Source organism: Felis catus, chromosome C1, assembly GCF_018350175.1.
Source record: "Felis catus isolate Fca126 chromosome C1, F.catus_Fca126_mat1.0, whole genome shotgun sequence".
NCBI lineage: Eukaryota > Metazoa > Chordata > Mammalia > Carnivora > Felidae > Felis > Felis catus.
This window is the reverse complement of record NC_058375.1, coordinates 167,036,129-167,055,701: the sequence shown is the minus strand read 5'-3', so window position 1 is coordinate 167,055,701 and position 19,573 is coordinate 167,036,129. Positions and strand designations below refer to the sequence as shown.

The following is a 19,573-nucleotide window of genomic DNA, read 5'->3' as shown; positions in this document are numbered from 1 at the left end:
CTTCTTACTCAACACATCTCCAGAGGCAAGGGAAACAAAAGCAAAAATGAACTATAGGAACCTCATCAAAATAAAAAGCTTCTGCACAGCAAAGGAAACAATCAGCAAGACTAAAAGGCAACCAACAGAATGGGAGAAGATATTTGCAAATGACATATCAGATAAAGGGTTAGTATCCAAAATCTATAAAGAACTGATCAAACTCAACACCTAAAAAACAAATCATCCAGTGAAGAAATGGGCAAAAGACATGAATAGACACTTCTCCAAAGAAGACATCCAGATGGTCAACCGACACATGAATAAATGCTCAATATCTCTCATCGTCAGGGAAATACAAATCAAAACCACAATGAGACACCCCCTCACACCTGTCAGAATGGCTAACATTAACAACTCAGGCAACAACGGATGTTGGCGATGATGTGGAGAAAGAGGATCTCTTTTGCACTGCTGGTGGTAATGCAAACTGGTGCATCCACTCTGGAAAACAGTATGGAGGTTCCTCAAAAAATTAAAAATAGAGCTACCCTATGACCCAGCAATTGCACTACTAGGTATTTACCCAAGGGATACAGGTATGCTGTTTCAAAGGGACGCATGCACCCCAATGTTTATAGCAGCACTATCAACAATAGCCAAAGTATGGAAAGAGCCCAAATGTCCATCGATGGATGAATGGATACACACACACACACACACACACACACACACACACACACACACACACACACACGTATACACAATGGAGTATTACTCAGCAATCAAAAAGAATGAAATCTTGCCATTCGCAACCACATGGATGGAACTAGAGGGTATTATGCTAAGGAAAATTCGTCAGAGAAAGACATATTGTATGACTTCACTCACATGAGGACTTTAAGATACAAAACAGATGAACATAAGGGAAGGGAAACAAAAACTAATAAAAAACAGGGAGGGGAACAAAACAGAAGAGACTCTTAAATATGGAGAACAAACGGAGGGTTACTGGAGGGGTTGTGGGGGGGGGGATGGGCTAAATGGGGCATTTAGGAATCTACTCCTGAAATCATTTTTTGCGCTATATACTAATTTGGATGTAAATTTAAAAAATTAAATAAAATTTTTTTTAGAAGAGCACATCTCCAAGGTTATACTTTGCATATCAGTGTAACCACTTGAGGGGTCACGTTGATATGGATTGGGCATGAAACTGTTTTTGCAGTAAGTCAATATTCAGATTGAGCAAGATATCCTGATTAAAATTAAGTTTTATAGCCTAGTTTGGCAAACTACCATCATTAATGCATTTAAATAGACTTGTTTACTAGGTCCTCAACCTCCATTTGCATTGTTTTTGTTAGAAATAGTCACATTTACTGTGTCTACATTACTGGTGTTGCATACTAAGGAAAATTACTTTCAGCATACATTAAAACTATATGTGCACTTGAGTATGTAACATTTTTTGCACCAGGTGTATGTATGCTTTATTTAAAATTTATTTTTAAATTTATGACCGTTTGGAAGTTTCATGCTAATGAATTGTTTTTCCTCAGTTATCATGATTTATATTAATCTGTTTTTGTTTGTAGAATACTCTAAAATCATAGTTTAAATGTTTAAATAATACTTTAGGTTTTTAAAAATAACATATAATGCATTATTAATAGTTAAAAACTTTTGGGAGGCTTTCATTCCACCCTTAGCATTTTATATTTATCTTTATGTCTGTATTCGTAATGTATAGCAATCAATGAGAATTGAGTTCCCAAAAGGAAATGGAAAATTGTTTAAAAATGTTTACATAAATGTCCTTAAGACTTTTTTTTCTTCTTTTTATTTCCATTTTTTAAAATATTGAATGAAACAGTTCAGGGACTTTGTTAAGAACCTCAGGGATCTTCCTGTAAAATACAGATGTGAAACTTTGTAAAGAGTGAATGGCCACACATCAGTAAAAGGATAAAGTCTATATGACCATTTCAATAAATGCAGGAAGAGCATTTGACAGGTACAACATCCATTCATGTTAAAAACCCTCAACAAAACAGGCCTAGAGAGAACCTACCTCAATGTAATAAAGGCAGTATATCAAAAACCCACAACCAACATCATACTTAATGGTGATAAAACAAAGTTTTCCCTAATGTTAGGAACAAGACCAGGATGTCCATTCTCAGCACTTTTATCAACAAAGTACTGTAAGTCCTAGCCACAGTAATTAGACAACCTAAAAAAAATTGATAAGTAAAATACTATTTGCAGATGACCTGACATTCTATGTAGAAAACCCTAAAGACTCCACCAAAAAACTACTAGAGCTGATAACTGAACTCAGTAAAGTTGCAGGATACAGTATCAGTGTACAGAATCTGTTGCATTCCTATACACTAATAATGAAAAAGTAAAAAGGGGAAATAAAGAAAACAATCCCATTTACAGTTGCACCAGAAACAGTAGAATATCTAGGAATAAACTTAACCAAAGAGGTGAAAGACCTGTACCCTGAAAACTATGAAAAACTGATGAATGAAATTGAAGATGGTGCAAAGAAATAGAAAGACACTCCATGCTCATGGGTTGGAAGAACAAATATTGTTCAAATGTCTATACTACCCAAAGCAATCTGCAGATTTAATGTAGCTATTATCAAAAATACCAACAGCATTTTTCGCAGAACTGGAACAAACAATCCTAAAATTTGGATGTAACCACAAAAGACCCCAAGACAGCTAAAGCAATCTTTTTCAAGATTTCAAAACAAAATCGGGGTATCACAATTCTAGTCTTCCAAGTTATATTACAAAGCTGTAGTAATCAGTGTGGTACTGGCACAAAAATAGACACGTAGGTCAGTGGAACAGAATAGAGAGCCCAGAAATAAACCCACAGTTACATGGTCAATTAATCTTCAACTAAGGCGGAAAGAATATGCAATGGGAGAAAGGCAGTCTCTTCAGCAAATAGTGTTGGGAAAACGACAGCAATATGCAAAAGAATGAAACCGTACCACTTTCTTTACCATACACAAAAATAAAATGGATTAAAGATCGAAGTGTGAGACCTGACCTCATAAAAACTTGAGAAGAGAGCACAGGCAGTAGTTTCTCTGACATCAGCTGTAGCAACATTTTTTTCTAGGCAAGGGAAATAAAAGCAAAAATAAACTATTAGGGTGACATCAAAATAAAAAGCTTCTGCACAATGAGGAAAACTAAAAGCCTACTGAATGGGAGAAGACATTTGCAAATGACATATCCAACGAAGGGTTAGTTTCCAAAATATATAAAGAACTTACACATCTCAACACTCCAAAACAAATAATCCAGTTAAAAAATAGACATGAACAAACATTTCTCCAAAGAAGACCTACAGATGGCCAACAGACATATGAAAAGATGCTCAACCTCACTGATCATCAGGGAAATGCAGATCAAAACTGTAATGAGATGTCACCTCACACCTGTTACAATGGCTAAAATCAAAAACACAAGAAACCACAAGTGTTGGTGAGGATGTGGAGAAAAAGGAGCCCTCTTGTACTGGTATAGCCACTCTCGAAGACAGTATGGAGGATCCTCAAAAATTTAAAAATAAAACTACCCTATGATCCAATAACCACACTACTGGTTGTTTACCCAAAGAGTGTGAAAATAATAATTCAGAGGGACACATTCACCCCCATGTTTATTGCATATACAATAAATTTATCTTTATTTACAGTAGCCAAATTGCAGAAGTAGCCCAAGGATGGATCTTAGTCCATCCTTAGATGAATGGATAAAGAAGATGTGGTGTATATACAATGGAATATTATTCAGCCATAAAAATGAAACCTTGCCATTTGCTTGCAGCGACATGATTGGAGCTAGAGAGTATAATGTTAAGTGAAATAAGTCATTCAGAGAAAGACAGATACCATATGATTTCACTCGTGGAATTTAAGAAACAAATGAGCCAAGGCAAAAAAAAAAAAAAAAAAAAAAAAAAAGACCAAGGAACAGATTCTTGACTATAGAGAACAAACTGATAATGATCAAAGGGGAGATGGGGGGGATGGGGATTACAGAGTACACTTACCATGATGAGCATTGAGTAATGTATAGAATTGTTGAAACACCATGTTGTACACTTGAACTTAATATTATACTCTGTTGTTAACTATACTGGAATTAAAATTAAAAACCTAATAAAAAGACTGAATAAAGAGGAGCTAGGCTTTTTTCTTCAGAAAAGTGGGAAATGCAAAGAAGGAAACAATTACTAGTATTTATCTACTGTGGTAAGTGTCTTACATTTAATGACTGGTATAATCCTGACAGCAGCTTTGTATGGTATGTAGCATAGATGCCATTTTAAAGATGGACAGACCAAAGTGTTTCTACTAGTAGGAGCAGAGCCAGAATTCAGAATTGAAATTCATGCCCTGTGCTTTCTTACTCTGTGAAAGAGTGATACTTTCCATAGGCCAACAGAGAAAAACAGGACCCTAGTACCCTATCCTAGGGTACTAGTAGGACTGCTCATACAAAAGATTAAAGCAGAAAAGTAGAGATATTGAGGAGCAAAGCATCGTATTCCAAAAAGGACTTCAGAGCAAGGGTTTGCAGATGAACTTAGGACTCTGAAAACAGTTTAGCCAAGAAAATTAAAGCACTGAAGGCTATTCCATGAATACAGAATAATATTCTGACATTTTTTGTTTTTAAATTTTTGCTTCCTAGTATTAAAACCTTGTAAAGAGAAATTAAGGAGCTGAAAATATATTAATATTTAAGAAAGTAGAACATAAATGGGCAAAGAACATGAGGATAGAATTCACTAAAGATCACATACTTTTAGTAAACACTTGCAATTTATTCAATCTTAATAATATTTAAAAATATACCTGGAGAGATTTCTGTTGTTCAGTTTGGCAGAAGCATTTTAAAAGCAATAGTTTGTACACTTTGCACAGGTTATGCTCAGTTAAAACTTTAATTACTTGGATGTTCCAATAGAAACATGTTTTAGAGAGCAATTTTATAATGTATACTAACATGATATTGTCATTGAATTCAAGATCTTTACTGAAAATGTTTCCTAGGCAAATAACATAGAATTAGAGAAAAAAATGCTGCATATGAACTCTCTCTATATATGTGTATGTGTGTGTGTATATGTATGTATGTATATACATATACATACATACATACATACATATATATACATATATACATGCATACATATATATACATACATACATATACATACATATATATACACACACATACGCATATATATATATGGAAAAGTTCATATATATACATACATACATACATACATACACACACACACACACACACACCCTAAGTTTACATTTAGGGCATATAAAAGATTTCTCAACGGTAGATACCTGGAGTCTTAAAAGTGGTATTTGAAGTGATACATGTGATACATTACTCAGCTTTTAATAAGGGGTGGGTTGATTGGATAGTTGGTTGGACAGATAGGAGGGAGGGAGGAAGGCAGGCAAGGAGGTCAGTCTTCTTAAAAACAGAGGTTTGCAGGGTGCATGGGTGGCTGAGTCAGTTTCGTGTCCAACTTTGCTCAGGTCATGATCTTGAGGTCTATGAGTTTGAGCGCTGCGTCAGACTCTGTGCTGACAGTTCAGAGTCTGGAGCCTGCTTTGGATTCTCTGTCTCCCTTTCTCTCTGCCCCTTCCCCATTCATGCTTTGTCTCTCTTTCTCAAAAAAAAAAAAAAAAAAAAAAAAAAGAACAAACATTAAAAATTTTTATAAGTTTGCAGCTACTGAAAATTTTAATTGTAGCCACATAGAAAATCATTATAGTTTTATAGTATAATATTAAGTGAGCAACACAGGATAGAAATTCCTTGTACTCTGTAAGGATTAGATGTAGCACTTAAATTTGGAGTAATATGAAAATGCAATGCATGTGAAAACTTAATTGAAAGAAATATATATGATTTTTCCCTATGATGTACTTTTATATAACTACTAAAAATTACATGAACTATTAGATTTTTGAAGGAATAAATTTTAACCTGATAATAATGAAATGCAGTATGGGTCTGTAATACTTTGTTATAAAGTTCTGAGGTAAGCCTGTCTATCCAGGGTCTGTAATATTATGCTACAGACATACTGTCATTCACTTTTTAGGAGCTATCTTAAGTTTACATTTGGGGCATAACCGTACATCTGTTTTTGAATTCCTTAATTTAGTAACAGGTAAAACTTGATAATAGTATTATTTTTTCTGTTAAAATTATTTTACTGTGTCCATATAGTTTTAGTGTGTGTGTGTTTCTGGGTGAAGAGTTAACACAATTCTTTACTCTTTCTGCATGAAACTTTGATCTTTGCTTAACTCTCTAGCTCTCTTTCCTTGAAAACATGTAAAATTTGGAATGTCATCTGTGTTTAGTGGGCAACATTGCTTTTATAGTAAAAATTATTCTGGGTCTGGACGGGGAGAACTAATATTTGATGGAAGGCATAACTTTGGGCATCCTTGAATTCGAGACTTTTTTTTAAAGTTTTATTTCATTTTTGAGAGAGTGAGTGTACATGAGTGTGCAAGCAGAGGAGGGGCAGAGAAAGAGGGAGAGAGAGAATCCCAAGTAGGCTCCATGCTGTCAGCATAGAGCCCGTTGCAGGGCTCAGTCTCACAACCACAAGATCACAACCTGAGCTGAAATCCAGAGTCGGACGCTCAGCTGACTGAGCCACCTAGGTGCTCCGAATTTAGGACTTTTATAGTATGCATGACCACTGTGGGGTATGGAGTTTTGATTCCAGAGTGCCCCCCAAATCTATCCCATATGGATCTCATCTCCTTATGCCTGAACTGTTAGACTGCTTCAGGGACTTGGCAGAAGAAAAACATTTGATGCTGCTCTGGCAAACTTAGTTCGTCACCTTACATCCTACTGAGCAGTACCAGTGGGAGCTCAGATGGTCTGTGGGTCTGCATGTTTATTCATCCCAGGACCCCTCTTGTGTACTCTAGTAGTATAAAACTACAGTTTTTAATTTTCAAACAGAGAAAAATGGTATTTTAGCTTCATATTAGTTAATTAATTTAGTTTTAGCAGTATTTTGAGAACGTTAAGACTATGAGTCAGGACACATGGCTTTTTGTGTCCTAGGTTTTTAAGAATGGATTATATTACCTTGGGAAGTCAATCTCTGAAACTCAGTTTTCTTAAGTGGTAGATAAGAAATTTGACCAGTGTCATTTCTCATATCCTTTACAACTCTAAATCCTATAGTTCTTTTATTTCTTATCATATGTTAATTTTTAATCCTCTTTTATGGGGGCATTCTACATTTTTAGCCTGGCAGATGATCAGATGGCTGAAACCCTAAGGTGCTGTAGTGTACATGCTTTCAAATTTTGATTTTGGAAAAGTTGTCAGATTATGGCCATATAGTTCCAAAAGAAATATTTATTGCCTTTACAATATAATTTAAATTAAAAATACTTTAGGAACTTTGGGAGGAGAAAGCCGTGGATGTTTGGGAAGCTTTTGATTGTTTCATCTCAACTTTCATTTATAGGTTGTGAACTGGCTTGAAGGGCCTGGATCAGAACAACTACGAGCCCAGTGGGGGATTGGAGACTCCATCCGGGCCTCCCAGGCACTGCAGCAAAAGCACGAGGAGATCGAGAGTCAGCACAGTGTGAGTGCTTTTCCTCTGCAAGTTACAGTGCTGTGATTACTGTGCATAATCAGCATATGTGGTACTAAGAGATAAGTTGCTGTAAACTTTAGCACAGGACATAAAGTATAGTATGTTTAATATTCAGAGGCCATAAGGTACATTTTGACTCCTTACTATGTATTCATTGGAAGTTTGGTTTTGCGTTTGGCTCCAATCCAGTTTAATTGTATATTTTTATAGAAACATAATTCATGTGAAAATTTTTTAATTCATGGGAAATTTAAAAAATTACAGTGACAGAATAAAGAGTGGTAGTACAAAAACAGAATCTTCATCTGTAGTCCTGCGACAGAAACTATGATCCTTAAATCCTCAGGGAGGCTGTCCCTGTCTTATTAGGGTATATACAGTGCAATTAATGCCTGAGAGTAATTCCAGAATTGTTGCATTAGTCACAACTGATGGAAAATGATTGCAGAGGGTACAGGATATCTTTCTATTCTTTGTGCGTTCAGAGGCTCTCGTTTGTATCTGTGAAGGGGATGATCAAATCACAGTTATACAATTAGCAAATAATCTATAGGCAGATTATAGATAATAATTGTTCAAAAGGGTTTAAAATTGAACAACTTGTATATGGAGGAAGTTGATATATGTTAAGCCCCTGCTTTGTTAGAGTTAGCTCTTCATTACTGAGAAAGTGATCATTCAGTTGTGGATCAATTAGCTCACCCCTTTTTTCCCTCAAATTGTATTTCTTATGGTACTTTCGATAGATTGACTAGAAAATTGGAAAAATAAACTGAAATACATTAATTTCTACTTTTGTAGGTTATGTAGCTTAAATTGATTAGTTTGCACACACACACACAGTGTTCAACCTTACATATAATATGAAGAATAAAACATCTTTCCGTTAAATAGGTAATAAAAGAAGCCAGCACCCCCCCCCCAACCAACGTCCCCAAAAAGACAAATCCAAGTGATCAGAATACACTCTGATTGGATTTATGTGTTAATTGGAAAAAAGGTCATGTGTTCAGGGGTGACTATAGCGTGCATCCTGATCACTAGGATCTATAGATAATAGAGAACTGAAAAAAATTGATCAAAAATACTTTTAAACTCTGGACCCAGATGAGATTTACAGGTTATCTGAACATCCAGTTTTTTTTCTTTCCCCTACATCTTCCCCAGTTGAAGTGATAAATAAAAATTGTATAGTTTTAAGGGCACCTGGGTGGCTCAGTTAGTTAAGCATCCAACTTCAGCTCAGGTCATAATCTCACCATTTGTGAGTTCAAGCCCTACACTGGGCTCTGTGCTGACACCTTGGAGCCTGGAGCCTGCTTCACATTCTGTGTCTCCCCCTCTCTCTGCTCCTTACCTGCTCATACTCTGTTTCTCTCTCTCTTAAAAATAAATAAACATTAAAAAATTTTTTTTAAGTTGTATAGTTTTAGTTGGGGCATCTGGGTGGTTCATTTGGTTAACCTCCTGACTCTTAGTTTCGACTCAGGTAATGATCTTGTGGTTTGTGAGTTCACGCTCCACATTGGACTCTGTGCTGACAGTGCAGAGCCTGTTTGGCATTCTCTCTCTCAAATAAATAAAATAATTGTATTAGTAAATGTATATTTTAACTAAATGAGATTAAAGAATAAATGTTGAATATGCTTTTCTCAGGAATAAATTTGAATTGTTGACCAAGTATCATTGGCTCTTTACTAAAGGTGTATTTTAACAATATCTGATGTAATTATTTTCCTTCTTAATACATACCATTCTGTTTAGTTTTTTTTATATTTTTTTCATTATAATATTCCCCAAATCAGCTTTACTAATCTGCAGTATTGGCAGATAAAATACACACTGTTCTCTATAGAATTTGTAAACTCACTGAATAACGTATAAGCAAGAGGTATCACAAGATTTGGATTTGGAATTATCTAAAGATAGTGTATATATTGTCAGCAATTTTCCTAATTAGTACTTGTAAGAGATTTAAAAATGAAATCCTGTAATTGAAAAAAATATGTGTATTTTATACATTTCACAGGTTCCAACATAATGTGTTTTCCTTTTATGCTAAAAAAAATTGAATAATTTGTATTTAGCTTATAACCTTTGATGTTCTTGGCATTTTTTAAATAACGTAATGCTGTTGATATTTTTGGCATAAACTATGACTCATTTGAACCCTGTGGATTGTTCTAGAGCATGTTACTATAGTCTAACTCTATCCTATAATTTAGTTATCCTATAATTTAATTTAGTCCTTTGAAAACAGGGTTTTCTTTAGTTCTTGAAAACAGTATTTGCTATAGAACATTCTAGACTTCATCTAGAGGATTTAGTTATAAGAGTATCTGCAAAATCTTTTAAATAAAGATATGTGACACATGAGGGTCCTAAAGACAGGATTTGTCTATATTTTATTATTTTTTTAAGATGTCAAGAGGAATAATTATAGTTAGAAGTTGGATTATATACCTATTATGAAGAACTTCACAAAAGGAATTGAAAAGTTCATTTTATATTGCATATAGTGTGGATGAAATTACAAAGGGTATACATAGAGATTCTCGTGTTTAGATTTTTATTTTTGTATTTTTATTTATAAAGTTTGAAAGTCATTTAAAGAAACACATTGCTGGGGTGCCTGAGTGGCCCAGTTGCTAAGCATCCAATTCTTTTCTTTTTTTTCTTTTAATGTTTGTTTATTTTTTGAGAGAGAGCACAAGCAATGGAGGGGCAGAGAGAGAAGACACAGAATCTGAAGCTGGCTCCAGGCTCTGAGCTGTCAACACAGAGCCTGACATGGAGCCGGAACTCATGAACCACGAGATCATGACCTGAACTGAAGGTGGCCACTTAACCAACTGCGCCAACCGGGTGCCCCAGAATCCAACTCTTAATTTTGGCTCAGGTCATGGTCTCACGGTTTGTGAGTTTGAGAGAGCCTCAGGCTCTCTTTTGACAGTGCAGAGTCTGCTTAGGATTCTTTCTCTCCCTCTCTCTCTGTCCCTTCCCTGCTTGCACTCTCTCCTGTCTCTCTCTCTCTCTCTCTCTCTCTCTCTCTCTCTCTCTCTTTCTCTCTCTTTCTCTCTCTTTCTCTCTCTGCTTCACCCTCTCTCTCTCTCTCAAAAAATAAACTAAAAAAAAACCCAAAAAACACATTGCTTATGAATGGCTCTTGTTTACTTGTGCACTTGTTTACTTCTATGAAATCAATATCAAATTCCAGAAGTTTTGAATTGTAAATGATCTAGATTATTCTTAAAATTTTTTTTTTAATATTTATGTATTATTGAGAGAGACAGTATGCAAGCAGGGGAAAGGCATAGAAAGAGGGTGTCACAGAATTTGAAGCATGCTCCAGACGCTGAGCTGTCAGCACAGAACCAATGCAGGGCTCAAACCCACGAACCGTGAGATCATGACCCGCGCCAAAGTCGGACACTTAACTGACTGAGCCACCCAGGTCCCCCAATCTTTTAGACTACTCTAATAATACCATCACCTTATTTTTATACATGAAGAAACTGGGAGAGAGCATTTTTTTGATGAATGGGTAGCTGGGTTGATACTCATAAAATCTTTTTCCTCTGTCTGCATCTCTGTACTTCTCTTTCTGTCCCTTTCTATATTTCTCTCTGTCTTGCTCACTAGCTCACTCTCAGAGAAAGCTACTGGATTTGATATGCTTAAGATAATAGATAATATTTTTTTTTCCATTTCTGTCCTCTTAGTACTTGAGGACATATGCATATATATTGATATTTGCATTTATAGACATGGTGCTCAAAGAAAAGAATCATTGATGACTTAATTATGGATCTCATTTTAAATGATGTGTGACAGTTTCAAAATTGGGGGGTGAGGACAAATAGGATGGACGTATAGAAGAAACAGGATTCGCCATGAGTTGAGTTGATAGGCACTGAAAATAGATGGCACAGAGAGTTCATTATACTGTTTTTTCCAGTTTTTAATATATTTGAAATTTTTCATTCTAAATGTTTACAAAAGAGAATTGCACTTTTTAAACCAATAAGTGGCACTACATTGTCACCTTGAGAACAGATTGATGCAGGATGAGTATATTAGCTTATGATCTGCTGTCTTATTAAAAGTTTTCTTTTTCTCTTTGCAAGTAAAAGCACATCATAGGGATATGCAAAAACATAAATCTCTGATGCTTTAGGATTCTGTTTGTATCCCCCATCTCACAGTGCTGACTTCTGGTTTCCAAAGAGAAGACTGTTGTGTTGTGCCTTCTAGTAAGCAGCAAAACAGATGTACATGAAGAGTGAACACCCACTTCTCCTGAACATATTAGCCTTCAGTGAGCTGGCAGTGTTTCTCTCCGCCTAAATTAGGATTTGTATTTCTTGGTAAAAGCATAAATACCCATTATTTCACCAGCTGTGCATCACCACCAGTTGCCACATGATTCCAGTGTCAATCCCGATGACTCCCTCTGTCCTAGTATGTGAGCATTCAAGCTCATTCCTTATCTGCCGCCTGCATCCATATTACAATGTCTTGGAATTGATGTGTTTTTTTTCTATGAAGTAATCCTTTTCTGTGCAGTTAAATGTTTATAAGAGGTAGACCAGAGGATGACCAAAACTGAGCCGAAGGCAGCCTGTTCACTCAGTGTTCTATAAATTTTATATTCTGTTTCTTAGAAAGAAACATTTTGATTAATTTGAAGAGAGAGCGCACGTGCACGTGCACATGCACGACAGTTTTTTTTTTTTCCCTTACATCCCGGGAGACTGATTATTTTTTTTTTTTTAGGACAGGTGCAGTTCCTGATAAGAGTTTCTTTAATTTCAGTTGTTAATTTCATGAACCAGACTAGTTTTGTTTGCATCCTTGTTCTGGTTACTAGGGCCCTTATATTCTAAGTTCAAACTAGGGGAAAAAATCAGCTTTAGTATGGTTGTTCTGTGACCCTAGTGGTCATAGCAGTCCCCTGAAGTAATTGTTAAACTTGCTGTTGCAGAGCCACATACCAGCAGACTCTGATTTAGTAGATCAGGGTGGAACTTAAGTTTTCTTATTTTACTTATTTTTTTTTAATGTTTATTTTTGGGAGAGAGAGAGAGAGACAGAGTATGAGTGGGGGAGGGGCAGAGAGAGAGAGGGAGACATAGAATCCGAAGCAGGCTCCAGGTTTCAAGCTGTCAGCACAGAGCCCAATGCGGGGCTCAAACTTATGAACCGCGAGATCATGAGCTGAGCCAAATTTGGACACTTAACCTCTTGAGCCATGCAGGCACCCCACTGTGATGTAGATAGATCTCACTGTAAGAAATACTGATCCAGGGCGCTAATCTTTTACTTTACTATTTTACTCTGTATCATTACTCATTTTTTCAAAGAATTGGTTCTATTTATTTAGAGCATAAACTAAATTTGCAAGTACTGTGGAGAAGATTGTGAAATTCCTTTCTATTTGAAAACGTAGTGATATTTTTCTCAAGTAGTATTTTCTTCTTTAAATCAATCTCTCTTAATCTTGTTTAAAAAAATTATTCACATTTACACCTTTAATTCATTTGAAATTTAATATTGTATGGTGTGAGGTAGGCTCCTGTCCGCCCCCACCCCCTCTCATGGACATAACCAATTTTCTTTGCATCATTAACTAACTTGTCCAGTAGTTCTCAAATATGGCCAGAGGATCTCTGGGAAGAGAAATTCCTGAGATTCTATTATAGGGTCCACAGGGTCAAAACTATTCATAATACTAAGGTGTTGTGTTTTTTACTTGCACTCTCACAAGTGGAGAGTAGAGTTTTACTACAGTCTGGCTAGGGGTTTATCAATTTTGTTAATTCATTCACAGAACCAGCTCCTGGTTTCATTGATCTGTTCTGTTTTTGTTTTTTTTTTTTTATTTTGATCTCATTGATTTCTGCTCTTTATTCCTTCTTCTGCTGGTTTTGGGCTTTATTTGCTGTTCTTTTCCAGCTCTTTTAGGTGTAAGGTTAGATTGCATATTTGAGACCTTTCTTCTTTGGGAAGGCCTTGATTGCTGTATACTCTCTCTTAAGACCACCTTTGCTGCGTCCCAGAGGTTTTGGACTATTGTGTTATCATTTTCATTGGCTTCCGTGTCCTTTTTAATTTTCTCTTTAATTTCTTGGTTAACCCATTCATTCTTTAGTAGGATGTTCTTTAATCCTCGAGTATTCATGGTCTTCAAAGATTTTTTTTGTGGTTGATTTCAAGTTTCATAGTGTTGTGGTCTAAAAATATGCACGGTATGATCTCAGTATTTTTGCCCTTGTTGAGGGCTGATTTGTGTCCCAGTATGGGACCTATTCTGGAGAATGTTCCATGTGTACTTGAGCAGAATGTGTATTCTGCTGCTTTAGGATGAAATATTCTCAATATATCTGTTAAGTCCATCCAGTCCAGTGTGTCAGAGCCATCGTTTCCTTGTTGATTTTCTGCTTAGATGATCTGTCCATTGTTATCAGTGGGGTATTGAAGTCCCCTACTATTACGGTATTATTATCAATGAGTTTTTTTTTTTAATTGATTTATATATTCGGGTGCTCCCACGATGGCATAAATATTTACAATTGTTAGATCTTCTTGGTGGATAGACCCCTTAATTATGCCCATCTTCATCTCTTGTTTCAGTCTTTATTTTGAAATTTAGTTTGTCTGATATAAGTATAGCTACTCCAGCTTTGTTTTGATGAACAATTAGTGTAATAGTTCTCTATCCCCTTACTTTCTGTCTGCAGATGTCTTTCAGTCTAAAATGAGTCTCTTGTAAGCAGCATATAGATGGGTCTTGTTTTCTTATACATTCTGATACCCTGTGTCTTTTGATTGGAGCATTTAGTCCATTTACATTTAGAGTACTGAAAGATACAAATTTATTGTCATTGTGTTACTTGTAGAGTTGGTGTTTCTGGTGATGTTCTCTAGTCCTTTCTAGTGTTACTTGCTTTTGGTCTTTTTTGTTTTGACTTTTCTCCGCTCAAAGAGTCCCCCTTAAAATTTCTTGCAGGGGGGCTCCTGGGTGGCTCAGTCGGTTGAATGTTGACTTCAGCTCAGTTCATGGGTTTGAGCCCCATGTCAGGCTCTTTGCTGACAGCTCAGAGCCTCGAGCCTGCTTCAGATTCTGTACCTCCCTCTCTTTGTGTTCCTCCCATGCGCGCTGTCACTCTCGTGTTCTTGTTCTCTCTTTCTCTCTCTCTCTCTCAAAAACAAATATTAAAAAAAAATTTTTTTTTTTAATTCTTGCAGGAGTGGTTTAGTGATCACAAATTCCTTTAGTTTTTCTCTTGGAAACTCTGTCTCTCCTTCTATTTCGAATGACAGCCTTGCTGGAACAAGCATTCTTGGCTATATATTTTTCCAGTTCGGCACATTGAATGTATCCTGCCACTCCTTTCTAGCCTGCCAAGTTTCTGTGAATAGGTCTGCTTCGAACCTAATCTGTCTTCCCTTATAAGTTAAGGACTTTTCTCCCCTTGCTGCTTTCATAATTCTTTTCTTGTCTGTATTTTGTGAATTTGATTTGACTATGATATGCCTTGGTGATGGTCGGTTTTTGTTGGATCTAATGAGAGTTCTCTGTGCTTCTTGGATTTTGATGTCTGTGTCCTTCCCCAGATTAGGAAAGTTTTTTGCTATGAATTAGTCACATAAACCTTCTGCCTCTTTTTCTATCTTTGTCATCTTCTGGGACTTCTATGATTCAGATTCCTCTTTAATAAGTCACTGAGTTCTCTATGTCTTGTATTGTAATCTTTTGCCTTTGTTTCTCTCCTTTTTTCTGTTTCCTTATTCTCCATAACTTTACCTTCTGTAATGCTGATACTGCTCTGCTTCATCCATCCTTGCTGTCGTGGCATCTGTTCAAGATGGCATCTCAGTTATAGCATTTTTAATTTTGGCCTGACTAGATTTTTTTTTTTTATATCCACAGAAGGGGATTCTGTGGTGTCTTCTGTGCTGTTTTCAACCCCAGCTTGTATTCTTATTATCATGGTTCTAAATTCTTGTTCAGGCATTTTACTTACATCTGTGTTAAGTCCCGGTTGTCGTTTCTTCCCCTTCTTTCTTTTGGCGTGAATCCCTTCATTTTTTCATTTGGGAGGAAGAAAGAAAATTAATGAAAATTTAGAAATTAAAAAAAAAATCAAAGCTAGATCCTAGGTGTCTTTCAGTCTGCTTGTTGAAAGAAGCTTGATAGAATAGAGAAAAAAAGGGAAAGGAGAGAAAGAAAAAGTAAAAAATGTAAAAATTAAAAAATAGAATAAAATAAAATGAAATAGAACAAAAAAATTTTAGTTATAAAAAATAAAATAAAAACATTTTTTCTCTCTATCCAAGAAAGAGCAAGAAAAGAAAGAAAAAACAATTTAAGCAAAAACAGAAGCAAGGAAAACGAGCAAATAAGTGAACCTGTGAACAGAATGAAACCCAAATGAGGTTACATCCAGTTTCCCCTAGAACTGTAACTATGAAGCACTCTATAGTTCATACATGGAGCAGGTGGAGTGACTTGTTCTAGTCTTCTAGGAAATGTGCTTGGAGGGCAGGGTGCAGTTGGGTGGGGCTTGGTGTATTGGCTCTGTTCTCCACTGGGTGACACTGCTTAGGCTACTGGGGTGGATCAGTGTGGTGCGCATGCTCGTGTGCACATGTGTGTGTGCAGGAGAGGTGGAAATGGCTTCACCCAGCTCCCTCGTCTCTGCCATAGGAACTTCGTGCCCTCACCAACCCACAATCAAGCACCCCTCCTTTGTCTCAGGCCTCCATCCACTCCCTGCCTCCACCCCATCTGTGTCTGTCTCAGCTGTCTGCCTGCCAAGCAGCACCTCCCTCCAGTGTTTTATCTCAGATGGGGTTGTGTTTCAAAACCTTACACTTCAGAGACCTCTGTGGCTTGGACGCCTGCCGACTCTCTGGTGGAGGGTCTTGCTGAGCAATGGCCAGGTGCCGGCTTGCCCCAGAAAAAGTTCATGTGATCGTGCAATGGCAGAGGTTCAGAGATTATGGCAAATCACAACACATAGCTGGCCCCAGGTTTCGCTGCACTATGGCATCTTTGTCCCAGTACCAGCAAATGTGGCTTCTCTGTGGGGTCCACTGGGACCTTTTCCTTTGGGGAGGCCATATGGCTTCTACCAAATACTTTCCAATCAGGGGAACCACTTCTCCCCATGTGGCACATGGACCTCTAAAGCTCTGCTGTCTGCTCCTGGGGATTTGCTGTACTTCTTCACCAGAGCACCACCAGGCACTGAACTCCCAAGACTTCAGACTCTGTGCTCCACTGTTTATAGAATCCTGGTGGTATTGAAACCCTCTCCCTTCTCCCTTTCAGTGGTTTTGAGGAACAGATTACTTATTCAGTCTTCCCGTGAGTGTTTTCACTCTTTCTCTCTCCAGCTACTTTCAAGGGAATGCTTTTCTTGCAGGACCCCAATGCACCACACTTTCCCCCTTTTCTCTGTGTCTTCTGTCTGAGAAAACAGCTCCCTGCCCTCTACAGCTTTTCTCTCCCCCAGTTCACCTCTCTGCACTGCGTACCTGCTGAATTCTATGGCTCAAGTTATATAGGCCATTGGGTTAATCCTCAGGTCAATTTCCTAGGTGTTCAAAATGGTTTGGTGCTGATCTAGCTGCATTTTAAGGACAAGATAAGCTCAGGGTCTCCATGTTGCTCTGCCATCTTTTTTTTTTTAATCTTTTTTTTGTTTGTTTTAATGTTTGTTAATTTTAGAGAGAGTGCAAGGAGGGGAGGGACGGGGGGGGGGGGGGGGGTGGAGTCATGGAATCTGAAGCAGGCTCCAGAATCTGAGCCATCTTCGCAGAGCCTGATGCGGGGCTCAAACTCACGAACCATGAGATCATGACCTGAGCCGAAGTCAAGATGCTTAAGACTGAGCCGTGCAAGCGCCCCTGTTCTGCCATCTTAACTCCTACTCTCTGTTAACCTTTAAAATCACTGTATGGGGGCACCTGGGTGGCTCAGTTGGTTGAGCGTCCGACTTTGGCTCAGGTCATGATCTCGTGGCTCGTGAGTTCGAGCCCTGCCTCAGGCTCTGTGCTGACAGCTCAGAGCCTGGAGCCTGCTTCAGATTCTGTGTCTCCCTCTCTCTCTGTTCCTCCCCCGCTCATGTGCTCGCTCTCTCTCTCTCTCTCTCTCTCTCTCTCTCTCAAAAGTAAATAAACATTCAAAAAAATTTTTTTAAATAAAAAAAATAAAAACAAAATCACTGTATGGTTTAAAAAGTATTTCGTGTATGGTAGTATATAATTAAATTTATATGATAACCAATAAAATAGGTAAGATAGATAATAGTGTCATCAGTGTTGTGTATAGAACAGGGTTTCTCAACTTTGCAGTATTGACACTTTGGACCAGATAGATCTTTATTGTAGGGGCTGTCCTGTGCATTGTAGGGTAATTTAGCAGTATCGCTGGTCTCTACCCACTAGATGCATTAGCATTGTGCCTCCTCAGTTATGGCAGCCAAAAGTGTCTCTGGATATTGGGAAATGTTCCCTATGAAGCAAAATAACCTCCCATTGAAAATCACTGCTATAAAGAAAGAAACTGATTCTGAGAAATTAAGCGACTTAATGAAGATCATACCTTTTGTAAGGAAAAAAGACCTTGAGCCTGTCTTTCAAATCCAGTGTTTTTTTCACTACATCTGACTACATCATCTGTATAATAATTTTCAAAGGTTTCATAGTAGTAGTTCAAGCAATAAAACAATGTGACAAATAAGCAAAACCCAAGTTTTAGGTACAGGGCACAAGAGTAGACCACATTTAGACCAGTACCTGTTACCTAACTTAATTTAATGCCAGCTAATCTGCAGTATCTAATAGAAAGCATCTTACATGTTCATTCAGTATGTATTGAGCACATACTATATATGTCACATATCATTCTATGTTCTTTGGTATATAACATTGTCTTATAATATAGAACTTAAATTTATATTGGGAAAGAGGGAGGAAAGCAGATAAGAAAAGGCTTTCAGGAAAGGCCTCTCTGAGGAGATCACAATTAATGAGAGACCTTATGAAGGAGTAATTCAGGCAAAAGGAAGTTCAGATCTCGGACACAAGTGAAACCCCGTAGGCAGGAGCTTACTTGCCATGGTAAAGGAATAATAGGTATGTCTGTGAACAAGGTAAGGAGCCACACAAAACCATGTTTCTAGAGGGAGTTCGGGCCAAAGCATGTTCACTTAGCCCATGGAAAGGAACTTGACATTTATTTTAAATGTTAACATGAAATCATTGGAGGGATTTTGTAGAAGAGAACTGATTTATGTTTTTAATTTTTTTTTTAATATTTATTTTTGAGAGAGATTGCAAGCAGGGGAGGTGCAGAGAGAAAGGGAGACAGAATCTGAAGCAGGCTTCAGGCTCTGAGCTGTCAGCACAAGAGTCTGATGCAGGGCACGAACCTATGAGCCTTGAGATTATGACTTGAGTTGACTGAGCCACCCAGGCACCCCTGATTTATGTTTTTAAAAGATCATTGGCTATCATATGGAGAATAGGGACAAGGGACAGACAACAAAATAGGAAAACAAGAGACTAAGAATGGAGGCAGTAGATGTGATGAGAAGTTGTCACATTCCTGAGATTGAGCCAGTAAGACTTGCTCTTGGAAGAATCAGGTGTTTGACCTTAGCACCTCTGAAGAAGGGGAAAACTGGGAAAGAAGCAGGTTGAGAGGCTTAGAACTAGTAGCTTTGGAGACAGGTTAAATTTTAGGTGTGTGATGCTCATCCAAATGGAGATAGCTAGTGGGCAGTTGAATATCAGCATTGGATTCAGGGAAGGGGTTAAGATAAGAATATTAATGTGGGAATTACCAGCGCATGGAGGTTACTCAAAGACATGGGTA

The 19,573-nt window shown here is 37.3% G+C and overlaps 1 protein-coding gene across 7 annotated transcripts in view; it reads left to right on the top strand.

The window, feature by feature from the left end:
* The window catches only part of SESTD1 (SEC14 and spectrin domain containing 1), a 157,817-nt gene that overhangs the window by 113,543 nt on the left and 24,701 nt on the right, over positions 1-19,573 (top strand). For all 7 annotated transcript variants that reach the window (XM_023259511.2, XM_045034077.1, XM_023259512.2 and 4 more), the window contains one exon: positions 7,552-7,674. In XM_023259511.2, the coding sequence (XP_023115279.2) occupies positions 7,552-7,674 (123 nt within the window). The remainder of the gene's footprint in view (positions 1-7,551; positions 7,675-19,573) is intronic.